Here is a 19,341-nt window from a genome sequence, read left to right as displayed (position 1 = left end):
AGATAGGTGACTGGTTCTTCCACCATGACAATGCACCTGTCCACATCATGCTGAGTGTTCATGAGTTTTTTACCAAAACCAGCATGACTCCCATTCCTCACCTTCCCTATTCACCCCTAGTAACTTTTTTTGTTTCCTTGAATAAGAAAAGTCCTCAAAGGGAAACATTTTGCCCAGGTGGAAAAAGTGAAACAAAAAATGGCAGCAACACTAACAGGCATCAACACTGATGAATTCAAAAACTGTTTTGAGAGTGGAAAAAGTGTCTCCAAAGGTGTATTATGTCAAACAGAGAGTACTTTGAAAGTGACTGAAGTTTAAGCTTGTAAGAATAAATACACAATTTTTTATAAATAAATTCCAGGTTTGGGGGGTTCCCCTCTTGTAGTAGATGCTCTAGAAATATTTGTTGAATGAATACCAGTACATGGAAAAGAATTTTGCGACACTGGAGATACAATCTCACCTTTCCCCTTTGGGCCTGGCCTACAGACGGGGGAAAGTAGTTCACCTTGCACACCTCCCTCCTCCCCTCTTGCCTTTGCTGGAGTCTGAGTGACCGTATCCTTCCAGAAGATGAGAGTGGAAACCACCCTCAAGAAACACTCTTCACTTTGCAGGACTTTTTTTTTTTTTTTTTTAATTAGAAAACAGAGACTAGATGCGGTGGCTCATACCTATAATCCCAGCACTTTGGGAAGTGGAGGCGAGAGGATTGCCTGAGCCCACTGGTTTGAGACCAGCCTGGGCAACATAGAAAGACCTTGTCTCTACAATAAATTTAAAAAAAAAAAATTAGCTGGGCATGGTGGCACACGCCTGTAGTTCCAGTTACTTGGAAGGCTGAAGTAGAAGGATCACCTGAGCCCAGCAGGTCGAGGCTGCGGTGGCTGTGAGTGTGCCACTGCACTCCAGTCTGGGCGACAGAGTGAGACTCTGACTAAAAAAATAAATAAATAAAAATTACTTTTGTTTTCCAAATATTTGAAAGCTGTGTTATATAAAAGTAAGTTCAACCAATCCGATCTCTGTGTGGTTTTGAAAAGCTGCTTACTTATTAGACATTCCTGAGGTCAAAACCCCTGTAGCTCCACTTCCCATTCATCAGTGTATGTTTTATAGTCTATTTTTAAGCAGAGCTTATGTGTCACCTATACCAAGAAGCAAAGGAATTTTGCAGTTGTTAGCTAGCATCTTTTGTCCAAAGTACCTTGACTTGAGTGTCTTTTTTTTTTTCCTACCTGCCAAATCTCTTAGTGGGAAAACTATTGTCAAGAATTTCCTGCCAAACCTCTAGCTGAACCAGCATGTGTACAGACTATCAGTGTACCAGACCTATTTTTTGTTTGTTGAAGTCAGTTAATTTAGAGGATAAAGCTTGGGAGTTTGTATTCATTCTATGGTGGAATTGTTATACCATTAAGGGTATATACGTATAGGAAAAAGTATAAATAGTGACAAAGTAAAATGCATTGTAGAAAATCTAGCCAACTGGTAAAATGTACTGGGCTATTCTCTGAAAATTTTTTTTTAAAAATGAAAATAGTTAAAACAGAAAACTTTCAAAGTATATATACATATAATTTTTAATGTGTTGAAATATGCTGCTTTTCTCCTAAAATTCTTTTGTTTTCCTTTTTTTTTTGAGTCAGAGTCTCACTCCGTAACCAAGGCTGGAGTGCAGTGGCATGCTCACAGCCACCCCAGTGTAGACCTGCTGGACTCCAGCCATTCTTCCTCCTGAGCCCTCCAGGTAGCCGGAACTGTAGGCATGCGCTACCATGCCCGGCCAATTTTTGTTTTATTGTAGAGACAAGGTCTCGCCAAATTGCCTAGGCTGGCCTTGAACCCGCCGGCTCAGACTTGCCTCGGCCTCCCAAAACACTGGGATTACAGGCTGAGCCACAGAGTCTGGACTTTTCTTCTAAACTTCTAAATTCATTGCCTGCCCAAGTTGGTTTGTAAGAGTATGTAAAAGACTCAAGCTAGAGACCTCTGTATCAATTGTTTCTACTAATGTGTATTTTATGTACTCTTCAAAAGGGTGACTAAGATTGAATTCTTTTAGAATTTACTCAGTTTCTCTGTTTTATGGCCCATCTGTTTCCTTGTCATCCCAGGTCATTCACAAATGATGCCATCATCAAAAGTTGGTCTTTATGGAGGAAGATGATCATTCACACTGATCTTCCCCATGGTGTTGAATAACTGGGTACTTTCTTGTACACACTTTGTTCAGGAAATGTTACAGATCTCCCAGTTGTGGACATAATTGTATAGTTATTTTTTTTTCTAGTTATTTACTTTCTCATAGGGAAGTTTTTTTTTTTATTAGAAAACAAAGAGTATTACTTTTGATTTTTCAGATGTTCAAAAGCTGTTTTAAATATAAGTTCAACCTTGCCATTTCACCAACATTTACCTTCAAAATCTTTCTAGCAGCCCTTTGTTGATCTAATTTCTCACTTCCCTATCCATTCACCATTTCCCCCTAATTTAATACTTTTAGGAGAGGTAAAAACATGCTGTTAGCACATTTGGTTAAGTTTGCTAGTTGGCATTAAATTTCTTTTTTTGGTCATTTTTAGACCTTTTTTATAGAGACAGGGTCTTGCTCTGTAGCCAAGACTGCAGTGGACTGGCACAGTCATAGCTCACTGCACCCTCAAACTCCTGGGCTCAAGGGATCCTCCTGCCTCAGTCTCTCAAGTATCTTGAACTGCAGGCACATGCCACCAAGCCCAGCTAATTTTGACATTTTTTTTGTAGACGTGGGTTCTTTCTCCATTGCCCAGGTTGTTCTCAAGCTCCTGGGCTCAAGCAATCTTTCCACCTTGGCCTCCCAAAGTGCTGGTGTTACAGGTGCGAGCCACTGCACTCGATTTTTTTTTTCTTACAATAAGAAAGGGATAAGGTTAAAAAACATTCAGGTTTGATAAACCACCAATGAAGAAAAAAAATAGATCATATATGTGTATATAGAATGAATCAGTTTGAATCTGGAGCCTTTCTTACCTGTTTTATAGCTCAAAGGTATGAAATATTAAGTTGAATGTGTATGACTGAATTATTCTGCATCTGTGTTCATAAAATACTAATCTGGACTTTTCCAGCAGTGAGATCACTTGTCCATGAATCTTGGGAAAGATTTAAATTGTAATTTTACCCTCTGCAAACCTATTTTTTTATTTAAGTAGCTCTTTACTCTAAATTGCTACAACTGTAAAGTAATAAGACTGATTTCTACAAGCCATTCCTGTTAGGCTGTCATTTTATAGTCATACCTCATAAATAAAATGAGAGAAATACTGAAAAATGGTGAGACTTGACAACACCTTCCTACACAGTCCAGTATTCACCTCCCAGATGTACGCTTGCTATATTGCTAATTCAGACTAACAGGGCTGATTTTTATTCTCAGCTAGTGACAGTGAGGGTAAGGACCCTCTTGTAAGGGTACAAATATAACATTTGTACTTTTATATTTATAATATGAGTGTATTTTATAAACTAAAATTTTCCTCGATAGAGTACTTTATCATACTGCCTAATATATATAACACGGTTTTAATTTTCTTTTCCTAATAGGTGAAATGAGGAATGATTTATATATTACCATAGAAAGGGGAGAATTTGAGAAAGGAGGGAAGAGTGTGGCCAGAAATGTGGAAGTCACAATGTACGTCGTAGACAGCAGTAGCCAGACCTTAAAGGTATGTTAACGTGGAATCTTTCTAAGTAAAGCAAGTCTATATAATTGCTTTGGTTTAATCTTTAATGTCATCAGTTAACTTGTGATTTGCGATGTTTTCTATCTTATTTTTCTCCACTTTGTGTGGTTTTCTTTTTAATTCACTAAAATACCTCTCAGAAAAGAAAGTGGAAAAAAAGGCTGTTATGTTTTAATTAATTGTCAAGAATTTTCTTATAGCAACTCTTCCTGAAATAAACTATTTTTTTTTCAAATTTTAAACATGTGGGAACAATTCAGGGTTAGCTATACAAATGTTCATTATGCAAGTACCCTTGTTGATGGGATGTGCTGTCCCACCATCCCCCGGCAGTTTCCCACTACTGCCAATCCCTTTCTTACAGCATTCTGATAGTTATTCAAGGTCTGCTTATGAGTGAGAACATGTGATACTCAATTCTTTGTTTCTGTGGCTGATCACTCAGTATTATTGCCTCTAAATCCATCCCAAGTTGCCGTGAAGTTCATAATTTTGTCCTTCGTTATGGCTGCATAATATTCCATCATGTATATGTACTGCATTTTTTTAATCCAGTCCTCTTTCAATGGGCAGCACGGTTGGTTACATGTTTTTGCTATTGTGAACAGTGTTGCAATAAGCGTGTGTGTACAGGTATCTTTTTAATAGAGTGATTTGAGTTCCTCCAGGTATATTCCCAGTAGGGGGTTGTAGGATCATATGGGAGGTTGATTATTAGCTCTGTTAGGAATCACTACACTGCTTTCCACAGAGGTTGTACTAGTTTACTCTCCCACCGACGGTGTAGAAGTGTTCCCTTTTCCCTGCATCCTCTCCAGCATCTGTTGTTTTTTTGTTTTTTTTTTTTTTAGTTATTGATGATGGCCATCCTGTCTGGAGTTAGGTAGCCTTTCAGTGTGGGTTTTAGTTTAAATGCACTATTTTTTAATACAATTTCATTTTTTTTCCTTTCATCTGTTGTAGTTTTGGAGATTAATGCTTTCACATTGGCAATTGGTTGAAGAAAAAAACATACCATGATGTTTAAACTTATGTATTTTCATTCTGACCAACATAGTGTGTGAAGACAGGGGCACTCCTTACTAATTGGAATGTTAATAGCAGGTTCCTTTATGGAAGAACTATTTTTCATGAGCCCCATCTTTGTGGAGAAATACAATTGCCTATTCAAATAAGAGACTTGGCCTGAGGCTTAGTGAGGCATCCATTGAGGCACAGAACAGACTTTTGACTGCAGCAGGTTGGGAACTTTGCCATGTAGTTGAACTCCACATGGGACATGCAATTGCCCATATCTTATGTGTCGCACATTAACTAAGTCCTTGGAGACCAGCATCAGAATTAAACAGATGTACCCAACTAGGCAAGAGCAAGTCCAGACACAACAGAGCAAAGGACCTCAAGTCATTTCATGTGGAAGGCTATTTAGGGAGCAGATGATTAGAGCACAATGATCACTCTGCTTTTTTCAAAAGAACCTTTAAATGAACCTTTAAACTTTCTTTTTTTTTAACGTTAAATTTTCATAGGGATTGGCAATAGTGGAAAACTATCCAGGGGCAGGGGGGAGGGTGGAATTGACAGTAGTGGGAAACTACAGGGGGGGGGACACACACCTCATCAAGAAGGGTACCTGCATAATGAACCTTTATATACCTAACCCTGAATTGTACCCCACATCTTTAAGATTAATTAATTAATTAATTATCTTTGTAATTGAAGATACAATATGTGCATAAACAGGTGTTCTGAATTATGTACAAACCATGAAGCCACTTTCAGTTTCTTATTTGACCCCCACACGTTACAGAAAAATCGAAGAAAACATTGAAATGACATTGTATAAATTTGCATTAAAATTAAATTCAGATTTACACAAAAATGATTTGTATGAAGAGTTAAACCTTTCTAGAAAAATAATTCCACAAGACTCATTGGCTCTAGATATACTAAACAGGTCCAAAAACAGTTGAATCCAATAGCAGATCAATAACAGTTATATCACTAATAAGTTCCTCTAAAAATTAAAAATTATAAAAATTATTTGTCAGCCGTTGCCAGGCCATTGTGGCCATTGTCATACCATCACCGCCATTGCCTTGCTGAGCTATGGTCAGGCCATGTTTTCTTAAGCTTTGGCCTCCTCCCCTACCCTGGGGAGGTGAATCTCCTCTTTCTTACTTTCTGTAATTTACTTTCTGAATAAGCTATGTTTTCTAGTCTTAAAAAAAAAATTATTTGTCGCCTTTCATTTGTCAAGAACAACTGGTGTTCCTTCAATTAGACTGATTGAAAAGGAAAATCCTAAAAGTATAAATTTTGATGACCTTTTTTATTTTTGCAGAAAAGTGATTTGTGGAAATGATTTTGCCAAAAAATGTGCCAGAAAAAGCTTGTGATCAGTCAAAATATCACATTTCTTATTTGTTGCATTATATAAGGTAAATGAAGCTTTCTTTAAATGACACGTTTCCTTTGTTAGGATTTTATTTCCTTTGGCTCTGGAGAGCCACCAGCCAGTGAATACCACTCCTTTGTGCTTTATCATAACAACAGTCCCCGGTGGTCTGAACTGCTGAAACTTCCCATTCCCGTGGATAAGTTCCGGGGTGCACACATCCGCTTTGAATTTCGGCACTGTTCCAGTAAGTACATGGTGGAGCTGGCTATCTGTCTTTGTTGTGCTGGGGTAATCCGGGTGCTGAGCTGTAGGCACATGTGGGCTGCTCTGCAGAAAGTGTGTGAAAAATGAAAGGCCTCCGAGGGAAAGAGGAGGCACGGGGGAATCGTGGAGGGTAGTGAGCTCACTTCTCAAAGAGCCAATAACCTAAATGGAAGCATAGAAGAAGGAGAAGGAGGAGAAAAATATATAGATTACTTCGATAAAGATTCATTTGTCACCGGGCTCGGTGGCTCAGCCTATAATCCCGTGCTTTGGGAGGCTGAGGTGAGTGAATTGCCTGAGCCCGCGGATTCGAGACCCGCCTGGGCAACTTGGCTAGACCTCATCTCTACAATAAATCAAAAAATTAGCCGAGCATGGTAGCACCGGCCTGTAGTTCCAGCTACTTGGAAGGATGAGGCAGAAGGATCGTTGGAGCACAGCAGGTCGAGGCTGTGGTGGCCGGGAGCGGCCACTGCACTCCAGTCTAGGCAGCAGAGGGAGACTCCAACTCAAAAAAAAAAGATTAATTTGTCATGGACAGTCTAGAAAGATTAGCCAGAAAGGGGAGACCACGTTTAAAACTGAACAGTCTGGTGGTCTCAGGCCACCCTAGCCAGTCTGGTATCACTAGCAGCCGTTTGAGCTCCAGACAGATCAGGGCAACCTACTAGGACTTCCCTAGGCATGTGAAACCACTAGGGAAGCCTTCAATAGGCTCAGATTTATACCTGATTTGCATTTATATGTATCGCTATCCAGTCTCAGACAGTATTCAAATGAGAATCAAATAATGTCAGCCAGAAATTTGAAATAATTGCCTCATTGTATAGACTTAAACAATCCAAGACATAGAAATGTTCCTGGATTTGTCTGTGTGGACATTGCTATCCATAAAGTTGCTATTTCTTGATGTCCCTGTTTTAATTCTTTTGCATTCATTACCACCTACTCAACCCTCCACTTCCTGTCCCCACACAGCCCCAGTTCAGGAATCTTCTGGTATTCCCCGGGTCTCTCTGAATGTGTCTTATACGCCGAAGTATACACTGTGACCAGAGAAGGTTTCAGTGAATCTTGCTTTGGGAACAGTACGACAAGTGAGAGATACAGGAGAATTACATTATTGGAAAAGCAACAGGCTCCTCTCCAGTCTAGAAGGAATAGGGGCCTTGCCAAGAGATTTATGATGACTTCACCTGAGTGATGTTGTAATTCACCCATGGCTCAGGCAGAAAGGAAGGACTTTGTCCATTGCTGGAACCATGGCATATTTCAGAATTGGCTCAGGGAGCTTCATAAATTATGCTTTGTGAATGTTTTAGAATGCAGGAAGATGGCTAGCAGGGTCTTACAATTCTTTCAAATTCCCAGGAGAGTTTCATGTACAGGACTTGGAATGGTGCCCTACTATTCCTTCCACCAATCTTTCTTATAAATTCTCACTTGGGCCTAATATGAGCTTTAAGATAAGAAAAAAATAGAGAAGAATAAAGGGAAATAGCAGGGAAAGGGAGAAAGAACGTTTGAAGAAAAACTTATAATTCAGAACTTGGAAAGCAGAATAAAAGACCATTTTCAGTGAAATATTTTAGATCTCTGCCCTCTTGTCCTTGCACTTCAAACATTGCTCACAGGTTTGGGTTTTTTTTTTTTATATCCGTTATTAAAATTTAGAAGAAACAACAAAGTGTAAAGAAGAAAAAAAATCCCCATAATACCATAAACTGTGAATAATCAATGTAATTATTTTATCACTTGGGCTTCCAGATATTTCTGTTTGTACAAGAGGGATCCCAAAGAGAACTGGAATTATTTTTTGGAGGGCAGACCCCTTGTAGTACAGGCTTCCCCTGTTAGGTAAGTGATCTAGGAACCTGTCAGCATCAGTGTACCAGCTAACACTGTGAGAGGTTGCATTCGGCTTCAGGAATTTTTTTTTTTTTTTGAGATTCTTTCAAAGCATTTGCCCATTTCATGATGGGTGATTTACGAGCATACCTGCTCACACCTCACTAAGCAGTCTTGGACCAAAAATGACATGACCTCCATGCCCCATCTTCTCTGTTCACCCGATCTCACTTCAGGAAACTTTTTTTCCCCCCTTGGGATAAAAAAAGTCCTTGAAGGGTAACATTGTGCCAATGTAGAAAAGGTGAAACAAAAAGTGGCAGAAGCACTAAGAGGCATCAAAATTGACAAATTCAAAAACTATTTTGAGCAGTGGGAAAGGAGTCTTGATAGGTGTCTTACATCAAACAGACAGTACTTTGAAGGTGATTGACGTTTAGACATGTAAGAATAAATACACGATTTTTATAAATAAATTCCATTTTAGAGGGTACCCTCTTGTATATATATTATGCAAAATTATCATTTATTCATTAAACTGATATTTATTGAATACCTACTATATACCAGACACTGGAGATACATCAGTGAACACACCAAAATAGCTCCTCTCACCGAGCTTTCATTCCAGAGACAGAAGACAGATAACAAAGGAGAAACTAAATATGTAATATACCAGGTAGTAAGTGATGAAGTGCAGTAAAGAGGACTTAAATTTGGGTTAGGGGCTAGAAAGTGATGGTACTGTGTTGCCATGTTATATAAGGCATTCAAGAAAGACTTCTCTTATAAGGAGATGTGTTGGCAACAGACTAAAAGAAGTGAAGGCCTGAGCTGTTGAGATATCTGGGGAGAGAATATTCTAAGCAGAGAGAACAGTACAAAAGACATGAAGTTGAAACATGCTTGGCATTTTTAAGGAATAGCAAGGAGGCCACACAGGGAGCCCGGGAGCCAGATCTCATACTGTCTTTTACATCATGGCGAGGATCATGGATTTTATTTGGAGTGAGAAGAGGAGTCTTTGGAGGATTTGGAGTGATTATAGTCTGGCTACTGTATGAGTAATAGATTACAGGTTGTATGGTTGGGAACAGGAAGACCATTTGGGAGGCTTTATTCGTCCTCCAAGTAAGAAATGAATGTGTTTCCATATTAGGATAGTAGTAGTTTAACACTTTTTTTTTTTACAGAATGTTAGCAGATTAGATGTGAAAGAAGGAGAAAATTCAAGAATGACCCAAATATTTTTGCCTGAGAATGAAGTGATCATTTAATTAAATAGAGAAGACAATAGGAAAAGTCTATTTGGGGAATAAAAAAATCAAACATTTCATTTTAGTCATGTTGAATCTTAGAATGTCTGTTAGTCATTCAAGATGTCAAATAGGTAGTTGAATGAAATTCAGGTTAAAAACTTAATCTTGGAAAGGAGAATATAGTTCAGTGGTTGGTCTTCTGTAGGTATTTAATAACCAGCACTGGTAGAGTGGGAGCCCTGATCTTAGCATTTGCTAATTGCCATGAAGGAAATACTCCCACTGTGGCCAGTTTCAAGCTCCCAATATGACATCACTGAATGTAGAGTTGGGAAGAGATGTGCACTCTCAGCTCTTGTGAGCCAGTATGATCTAGCTCCAGCACATCACCAATTTTGATGATTTTTTTTTTTTTTTTTTTTTTTGAGTTCTGAGACTGATTGAGATTCCTAGTGGTATATTTCCCTAGCAAAAGGAAGTCCAAGGATGGATCTCTGGGCAGTCACCACATTTAGAACTGGAAGAATGCAAAGGAGGCATTAAGTAACATTAAGAAGGAATATCCGACTGGGCTCAGTGGCTCAGCCTGTAATCCCAGCATTTTGGGAGGCCGAGGTGAGTGGATTGCCTGAGCCCGTGGGTTCAAGACCCGCCCAGGCAACTTAGTGAGACCTCGTCTCTACAATATATCAAAAATTAACCGGGTGTGGTAGTTCGTGCCTGTAGTTCCGGCTACTTGGAAGGCTGAGGCAGAAGGATTGCCAGACTCCAGCAGGTTGAGGCTGCAGTGGCCAGGAGCGTGCCACTGCACTCCAGTCTAGGCGACAGTGAGACTCCAACTCAAAAAAAAAAAGAAGGAATATCCAGTAAGTTGAAGAACAGCGAAGGAAGAATAGAATCCAGAAGGCTAAATGAAGGCAGTTTTTCAAGAGAGGATTGGTCAGATCTGTCAGGTGCCAGTGATAACTCAAATAAGATGAGGATGGAAATTGTCATTTGATTTGTCATCATGAAAGTCATTGAACCTGACAAGTAGTTTTTGTGAATTTGTGGTGATAAATTCAGGAGTGAGATGGAGGAAAGGAAGGAGGAACAGTGAGTATAGACAAATCTTTTGAGAAGCTTTGCTGTACAGAATGTAAGAGCCTCCATGTTTGTGCATAAGAAGACTCACTATCATCAAGATGTCAGTTCTTAAATGAAGTAATAGATTCAACACAATCCCAAAATTCCTCTAAATTACAAGTTCTACTACTGTAATTGATGTAAAACCTCTTCTCAGAGTCTTTGGTGTGATTTTCTTGACTTTAAAAAACATCAATATTTGCCCAGGTTCTCTTTGGGGATGAAATTCATGACTCTAAAGGAAAGTCCTTTGCTATAATCACATTTTCGGGGATGTCCTCATGCTGGGGGCTAATACCAGCTAGCCAAAATTACTGTTCTCTGCATGAGGCTCCACTTTCCTGTGTTTCAATGCCAGGAGCAATTGTAAGGGAATTATGTGTTGCTAAACTTCTTGTCTGATCTTCATTTAACATTTAACTCCTCCAGTTCAGGTCATACAGCATCCTAAAGGTGAATTTTCTTCAAGCACAATGTTCCACTTATGTGGGAAAGAATAAACCTCCTAGCTCTTAACACACTGCTGGCCCTGGAGAACTCCTTTCTTCCCGTCTGAGTACAAGGGGAAAGTCCAGTTGACCAAACAAGTTTCTGTTAATGCTTTCTCCATTTTTTTTTTTTTTTTTTGAGAAATAAAGATTGGTTGAAAGAACTGGAATGGTACTTAAGAGATATACAGCAAGGTAGCTAACATCTGTGACCTCAATTTCCTTATTTATAAATAACTGCTAATGATCCTTGGCATTTCTATTCATTGTAATTCTTAATTAGGCATCTGAAACCTCCTTGCCTCATTTCTGGCATCCAGAATAGTAAACCCTTATTAAACTATAAGTCGCAATTCATATTGTCTTCCAGCATGCCTAAATTATTCCAAAGAGGTAGCTTCTGCAAAGTTCATTCTCCTCACATGTGTGGATATAGGGAAAATCTTGTCATGGACCAAGGAAGAGCTTAGAGATTCCGTTTCCATGGGTAGTAAGCAAAGTATTGCATTTCATATTCATTCGCTCACTGATTGGTTTACAATATACTTATTAAGAAACTACTATATTCTTGGCCCTCTTTGAAACAATAAAACAAAACAGACAAGAATGCTGACCTCATTGGTGCTTAGGGATGGGGTTGAGATGTGAATAGAAGAAAAAAGGCAATTCACAAATTTTATAAAATCATAATTTCAGACAGTGAGTTCCATGAATAAAATTAAGCAAGAAATGTAAGTTGCAGATTAGGGGGCAGGAATATGGGGTTGGAAGGTGGCTACTTTAGATAGATGGCCTATCCTAAAAGCTGCTTTCCATAGTGGATAGGAAGCTGGGATATGGGTGCTATATTTATTGATGATCATGTTCCTGACAAAGTATTTATCTGAACACAGATGTGTAAGCACACACTTAAATAAGCAAGTGTATTTTTTGTTTTGTTTTGTTTTTTAACAGCGAAGGAGAAAGGAGAGAAGAAGTTGTTTGGTTTCTCTTTTGTCCCTCTGATGCAGGAAGATGGTAGGACCCTTCCAGATGGCACTCATGAGCTCATCGTGCATAAGGTAACATCGGTCAGATGTTGGCAGTAGTCAGTGAAAAACAGTGCTGGATTATTAACTCACTGTCTTATCATTTTGGAAAAGAAAAAAAAATGACTGAAGAGAATACTTTTTTTTAAGTTTGCTCACAGGGAGAGTATCTTTTTGAAAGTATTGTTTCTATATTCTATCTCATATTCTAACAGTTTATTTTTTATTTTATGTTATTTTATTTTTGAGTCTGAGTCTTACTCTGTCACCCAGGCTGGGATGCAGTAGCATGCTCACAGCCACCACAATCTCAACCTGCTGGGCTCAGGCGAACCTGCCACCTCAGTCTTCCAAGTAGCTGGAACAACAGGAGCATGCAACCACACCCAGCTAATTTTTTTATTTTTATTTTTATTTTATTTTATTTTTTGAGTTGGAGTCTCACTCTGTCACCCAAACTGGAGTGCAGTGGCCGCTCCTGGCCACCGCAGACTTGACCTGCTGGGCTCCAGCTATCCTTCCACCTCAACCTTCCAAGTAGCTGGAACTACAGGTGCACGCTACCACACCCGGTTAATTTTTTTATTTATTGTAGAGATGAGGTCTCACCAAGTTGCCCAGGCGGGTCTCAAACCCACAGACTCAGGCAATCCATTTACCTCAGCCTCCCAAGGCACAGGATTACAGGCTGAGCCACCGAGGCCAGCTAATTTTTTTATTTTATTGTAGAGACAAAGTCTTGCCAAGTTGCACGGGCTGGTCTCAAACCCCTAGGCTCAGGCAATCCTCTCGCCTCCACATCCCAAAGTGCTGGGATTACAGGCATGAGCCACCACACCTAGCTATAAAACATATTTGAAGATTTTTTTTTTTTTTACTTTTGTTTTGGGTAGGTATTTGGGCAAGTCTGTATGTTGATCTTAAAGTTCTTTCCATACCTGTGATAGGATTAAACCTTATGTATTGTGTGCTTATCTAGATCTGTATATATTCCTGAAGGTAAATTTAGCAAGGTCAGCATGACCTTTTTTTCAGTCTGCTACTCTTACTAAGCAAGCAGAGAAGTGGCTGTACTTTGTAATGACAACTTTAGCAGTTGTTCTTTTAAATCAAGAATTGTCATAAAAACATTTATTGTTTTTATGACGTATTATTAGGAAACTGGGATTACAGACGTGAGCATTTAGGATTCCAGCTTGTATTGATTCCTAGACAGATGGCTGTCTGGGTGCCTGTTGTCAGGACCTAAACTCTTCTCAAAAATAGGACTTTGGATCAATTGAAGCCCTTGCACAAAGTTTGACTTTGTGCTCAGAATTCTAATCCATAAAAGAGTTTGAATTGTCATAAACTTTGGAAAGAAAACTCACAAAGCAAGAGCCCAATCATAATTGACTGGTAATGAAGTGTAGAATAAAAAATATATTTTAAAAGTACATAACCAGTTTACTCTAAAATATTTCTCCTTTGCGCTTCTCCATTTCTGAAACCATGTGATAACCAGACCCTTATCAACTCTCACCTATAATAACTGGTCCTGCCAACCTGCGTCTTGGCTCCCTCTAGTGCAGATTTCACTAGGACATTATGATCACCCATCTAAGGTGCAGATCCAACCAGGTCACTTCCCAGCTGAAGGTCTGTTCAAAAGCTCCTCATGGCTGAGAGAATGAATTCCAGTCTTCTCAGGGTATGGCAGGCTTCCGCCTCCCTACTGCTTCACTGCTCACCACTTCCTGCCTCTTGCTTGATGCTACAGGCACATCCAGCTCTTTCTACTTCCTTACCCACTGCCTGCTGGTTCTCTCTGCTGTGCTCCATCCTTGGGGCTCCTGGAGCCATGCCTTCCCTTGCTTCTCCCTGACTGTCTTCTGCTCATACCCTGAGGCTCACCTTGGCCACAGCCTCCCTCAGGAACTATCCCCCACTCCCTGGCCCACTCCCTAGATTCCTAGCTGGCCAAATGCCCTCTCCTAAGCTCCTTGGGTATCCGCATATCCATGCACAGCTCTTAGCATTGTTCTCATCACGCTGTCTCTGAACTGATGATGACTTGGCTTACTACCCTAGTAGATCTATGAATGCCCTGGAGAGCAATAGCTGTGTCAGAGGGATTCTGGCATGTGATAGATGTGCAGTGAAAATTTATTGAATGAGCAAATGAGATTACAAGCAAAAACTCTTTACCTTTAGATTGTTAATAACATGAGTGGGACAAAGCATGGTTGCTCATGCCTGCAATTTAGCACTTTGGGAGACTTGAGGCAGGAGGATTGGTTGAGCCCAGGAGTTTGAGACCAGCCTCAATAAAATAGCAACATAGCAAAAACTTGTCTCTACAAAAAATAAAAAAATTAGCCGGGCATGGTGGCAGGTGCCTATAGTCCCAGCTACTCAGGATGTTGAAGCGGGAGGATCACCTGAGCCCAGGAGGTCAAGGCTGTCATGAGCCATGATCATGTCACTCAAAAAATGATCCCAACTCAAAAAATAAAAAAACAAGCAAATACAATACACACAGTGTTTTCTATTTTTATATGATACATATTTTGCTGTCTATTTTTGTAATCATTCATTTTCTCATCATTTATTTATCACATTTATTAACCACAGACTACAGGCAGGCACTGCTCTAGATGCTGGGAAAAGAATGGCAAACAAAACAGTCAAATCCCTCCATTTTTGACACTTACAGTCTGCCTACTTTATAAAATGATCTAACAGACCTAACAATGTTGAAATATGTATTAAAAAATATTTTGAAGCCTGGTAACCAGAAAAGCAAACAGAAATACTAAATGGACTAAACCCCAGGGATTATCTATTTATCTTACCTTTAGGTTTGAAGCTCCCTTATAAGAGATATGATAGGCAATGTCTTCAGCTACAGTTTTCAAAAATATGCACCAGTATAGATGTCTGTGTAACTTTAAGCCTTGACTCAGAAGCAGCATGGCTGAGATCATGAAGACCAGGCTCCCAGTTTCCTAATAAGAGGCAGAAGAGTGAATCACTTCTATAAAGCATATCCCATATGGACCTGTGGGTCGGAGGGTGCTTCTTTGGCAGGCGCCAGGTTTCCAGTCAAGCCCTGGTTGACTTCTCTCAAAGAGTATGAATAATACCAAGATTCTCGGTTGCTGATTAGAGAAATCTGTATGCTTAAAATGCCAGAGGACAAGTAGCAGAGCTCACTTCTCATGTGAGCATTCAGGAGTCCAACTTGTATTGATCCTAGACAGATGCCTGTCGTCAGGACCAAACTCTTCTCAAAAATAGGACTTTGAATCATTTGAAGACCTTGCACAAAATTTGACTTAGTACCCAGAATTCTAAACCATAAAAGACAGTATATTTGAGCTTGAAAAATGTGTGTTCAGCCACAAGGGAGGCTCAGGTCCTTTAATTTAGGGCAGACCTTCACTGTATAGATCTATCAGGAAGCACTGGCTCCATTGGGGGAGGGGAATCAAGCGGCTCAGTTTTCTTATGAATAGAGTTACTTAGTGCTGCTTATTTAAGGAGTTGTGAAATACTTGCCAAGTATAATAACTTTTATTTTTAGTCTGGCTGATTCTGTGGTTTTCTTTCTCATATTATTGAGCCAACGAGTTCAGTTTGAGCTTAAGGCCACTGGTAGTTTATGATCATAAAACCATATTACGAGCATAATGCTTATACTTCTGCCATGGCAGGAAAGCATACAGCCTACTGATCATTGAGGACTTGAATTTACTATTGAAAAGGAAAGTAAGGGCCTGACCCAGTGGCTCACACCTGTAATCCCAGCACTTTGGGATGCTTGAGACAGGAGGATTGCATAAGCCCAGAGGTTCAAGACCAGCCTGAACAACATAGCAAGATGTCATCAAAAAAAAATCCAAAAAATAACCGGGTTTGGTGGTACACACCTGTAGTCCCAGCTACTTGGGAGGCTGAAGCAAAAGGATTTCCTGAGCCCAGAATGTCTAGGCTGCAGTGAGCTGTGATCGTGTCACTGCACTCCAGCCTGGGCTTTAGAGTAAGACCCTGACTCAAAAGAAAAGAAGAAGAAAAAATATGGGAAGAGACATGGATTTCAAATTACTGACTAAAATCACAGTCCATGTCTAGGCTGGGCACTGTGGCTTATGCCTGGAATCCCAGCACTTTGGGAGGCCAGAGCAAGAGGATCACTAAGACTATGGGTTCGAGACCAACCTAAACAACACATAAAGGGAGACCCAAAAAAACCTGGAATTTACTTATAAAAAATGGTGTATTCTTACATGTTTGAACTTTAGTCACCTTCAAAGTATTCTCCATTTGACACAATACACCTTTTAAGACTCTTTTTCCACTGCTCAAAACAGTTTTTGAACTTGTAAATTTTGATGCTTTCTAGTGCTTCTGCCATTTTTTTGTTTCACCTCTTTCACATGGGCAAAGCATTTTCCTTTGAGGACATTTTTCATCCAAAGAAACAAAAAAAAAATCACTCAGGACAAGATTGGATGAATAGGGAGATTGGGGATTGGAGGTCATGCCATTTTGGGGTCAAAAACTGCTGAATACTCAGCACGGTGTGGGCGGGTGCATCGTCATGGTAGAGCCAGTTACCTGTTTGTCACAACACGAGACGGTTCTTCCACAAGGCAGTTTCTCACAACACTAGCTGGTACTGTTGCTGATAGATTCCTAGAATGCTTACCTAGTGGAGGAAGCCTGTACTACAAGGGGCCCACCTTCGAAAAGATGATTCTGTTTTTTGGAGGGTCCCCTTTGTAGTAGGACCCTGTGTCTACAAAAAGAAAAAAAATGTGAAAAAGTCACAGCCCATTTAATAAATGGTACTGAGATGCCTATGATGGGTGTTGTGGGAAATGGGGAAGGACTGGATTCCTACCTTCTTCCCTATACAAAAGCACATTCCATATTGAATATAAGAAATAAAACTGCAAAAGCCTTAAAAACATAGGTTAACATTTTTATAATCTACAGTTGAAGAGGGCCGCCCTAAGGATGTCTCAAGTGTTAGAAATCAAATACAAAAAAGTTTGTAAATTTGTATACATATGATGTAAAGCTTTTTAATTAATAAAGAAATCATCTAGGCTGAAAACACACGACAGACTGAAATGCAGTTACAATACAGCTTATAAATAGTTACTATTCCCAGCTTACCAAGAATTATCACAAATCCTTAAGAAAAAGAAAAATTGATAAATGCTACAAACAGGCTATTTAAAAATAACCGATGCAAATGTATAAAATAAATACATGAATAAGTAAAGAAATGTAAGTTAAAGAATAGGAAACCTTTTTACCTGTCAAATTGGTAAAGATTTTTAAAGCCCAAAATTGAACCATAAAGTTAAAGGAAAAATATAACAGGAGAGGAAAGGAAATGTAAAGGACAAAGGCTGTGTTCAGTCTCTTGTATTTATAGAAGAAATGTGATTCTGAAGGACAGTCTGGCAATACACAGATACATTTTAAATGTATATATCCTTTGTCTTAGCCATCCCACACATTTTGGTATTTTTTGGAAGAAGATAATCAGACAAGGTGAGCAGATGATTTAAGATGATTACTGCAGAATCCTTAATATTTAAAAAAATGGAAGTAATTTAAATTGCCAATAACATAGTTCTGATTAAATTCAGTTATACCCATATAGTGAATGAAATACTATGTATTTATGGAAATGATGTTTGGAGAATATTTTTATGTGCACAGAAAAATGCTCATTACATTAGTAATAGCACTTTATAGAAGCGTATATTTAATATAATACCATTTTTATAAAAATTGTTTATACATTTATATGTGTGCATAGAGAGATGCTTAGAAGGCTAACCTAAAGCATTAACAAGGGCTCTCTTTATTTTCACATTACTTAATTTTTTTTGTTAGTGGACAAGTGTTATTTTATAACATTAACAATATTTTCATTTTGAAAAAATAAAATTAGGGAGACAGAAAGTTAGACTTAGCCTTGTTTTATACTACTCAATTCTGTACTTTTATCTATCTAAAGACCATTCTTCTATCATATAATCTTGACAGTAATGTTTACTGTAAGGTTTCAAAGAAGCATTAATAATCTAGGATTGTTATAAACCGCATTCTGTGACATACATTGGCAGGTGCTGTCCATGATATCAAAAGTTGATGAGAGATGAATAAAAAAATGCTTTTAAGATGTGTCTTTAAATCTGTATTTAGGATATGAAACAAAGCTATGGTTTATAATAGAGTATTTAGGGTTAAAAACCTACTTGCTCTTCATGAAATGTATGAGTTTAAAAGACTCATACTGTCTTTGAAAAAACTGTCAGGGGAGAGGGTGGGACCGGCAGTTGAGGGAAACTGCTAGGGGAGGGAGGGGCATACCTTATCAACAAGGGTACCTGCATGATCAATGTTTGTATAACTAACCCTGAATTATACCCCACAGCTTTATAATAAATAAATAAATTAAAAAATGAAAGTAAATAAATAAATATAAAGTTAAAAAAAAAAGACTCAAGCCTGCAGTGAGCTAAGAAGAAATCTACTGAGTTGAAGGATATTTAATAGCCTAATTTGGGCCTTCAGTTGGTGAGAGAGATAGTTTCCCTTTGTGGCATCAGCTGGATTCCCCTTCTGAGTCTGTTCCAAGGAACCATTATTACAGAGGAGTTACAGCCAATAACCAAAATCCTGGGCTTACTCTTAGGGCAGGGTCTGAGCAATCCTAAGAGCAAAGACCCTGTTTAAGGTCATTTTCAACTTTACTTGGTTGATTAGATGCTTGGAGTGGTTTCCCTTATAGAAAAACTCTGAAATCTACAAAAATCTGAATGTCCTAGATCTAGAAGGGTAAATGAAATAACTTGATTATTCATCATTAGAGATTTTGCCCTTCTAGAGTCCCTCTTCCAGCTCTCAGAACATCAGCAATATCTCCAAGTGACTGAGGGATAGTCTAAAACTCCCCTTTAGAATTGTTAATTTGCTAATAACAAAATGTAATCTTATTAAGTTTTCTTATTTCACTGCATTTTTTTAGAATTGTTGGCTTCCTTAACTTTGTAGGGATGTTTTTGGCTAACCCTCTTCAGCTACCTGCTGAGAAGGAATGAAGTAAGAGCAGAAGCTAATTCATTTTCCAGAAGTCAAGTCTCTCAGGAATGATGTGAGAATGCAAAACAAAAGCCGGGGGGGGGGGGGGGG

At 38.9% G+C, this 19,341-nt stretch overlaps 1 protein-coding gene across 1 annotated transcript in view; it reads left to right on the top strand.

Annotated features, from left to right (window-relative positions):
* DOCK4 (dedicator of cytokinesis 4) overlaps positions 1-19,341 on the top strand; it is a 534,984-nt gene that overhangs the window by 356,375 nt on the left and 159,268 nt on the right. Inside the window, exons 14-16 of the mRNA XM_021715022.1 lie at positions 3,589-3,713; positions 6,214-6,376; positions 12,071-12,177. Coding sequence (XP_021570697.1) covers positions 3,589-3,713; positions 6,214-6,376; positions 12,071-12,177 — 395 coding nt within the window. The remainder of the gene's footprint in view (positions 1-3,588; positions 3,714-6,213; positions 6,377-12,070; positions 12,178-19,341) is intronic.

This window comes from Carlito syrichta, unplaced genomic scaffold (genome assembly GCF_000164805.1).
Source record: "Carlito syrichta isolate Samal-C Ts95f unplaced genomic scaffold, Tarsius_syrichta-2.0.1 Scaffold306577, whole genome shotgun sequence".
Lineage (NCBI taxonomy): Eukaryota > Metazoa > Chordata > Mammalia > Primates > Tarsiidae > Carlito > Carlito syrichta.
Note: the sequence above shows the minus strand (reverse complement) of the source record. Positions and strands in the feature narration are given on the sequence as shown.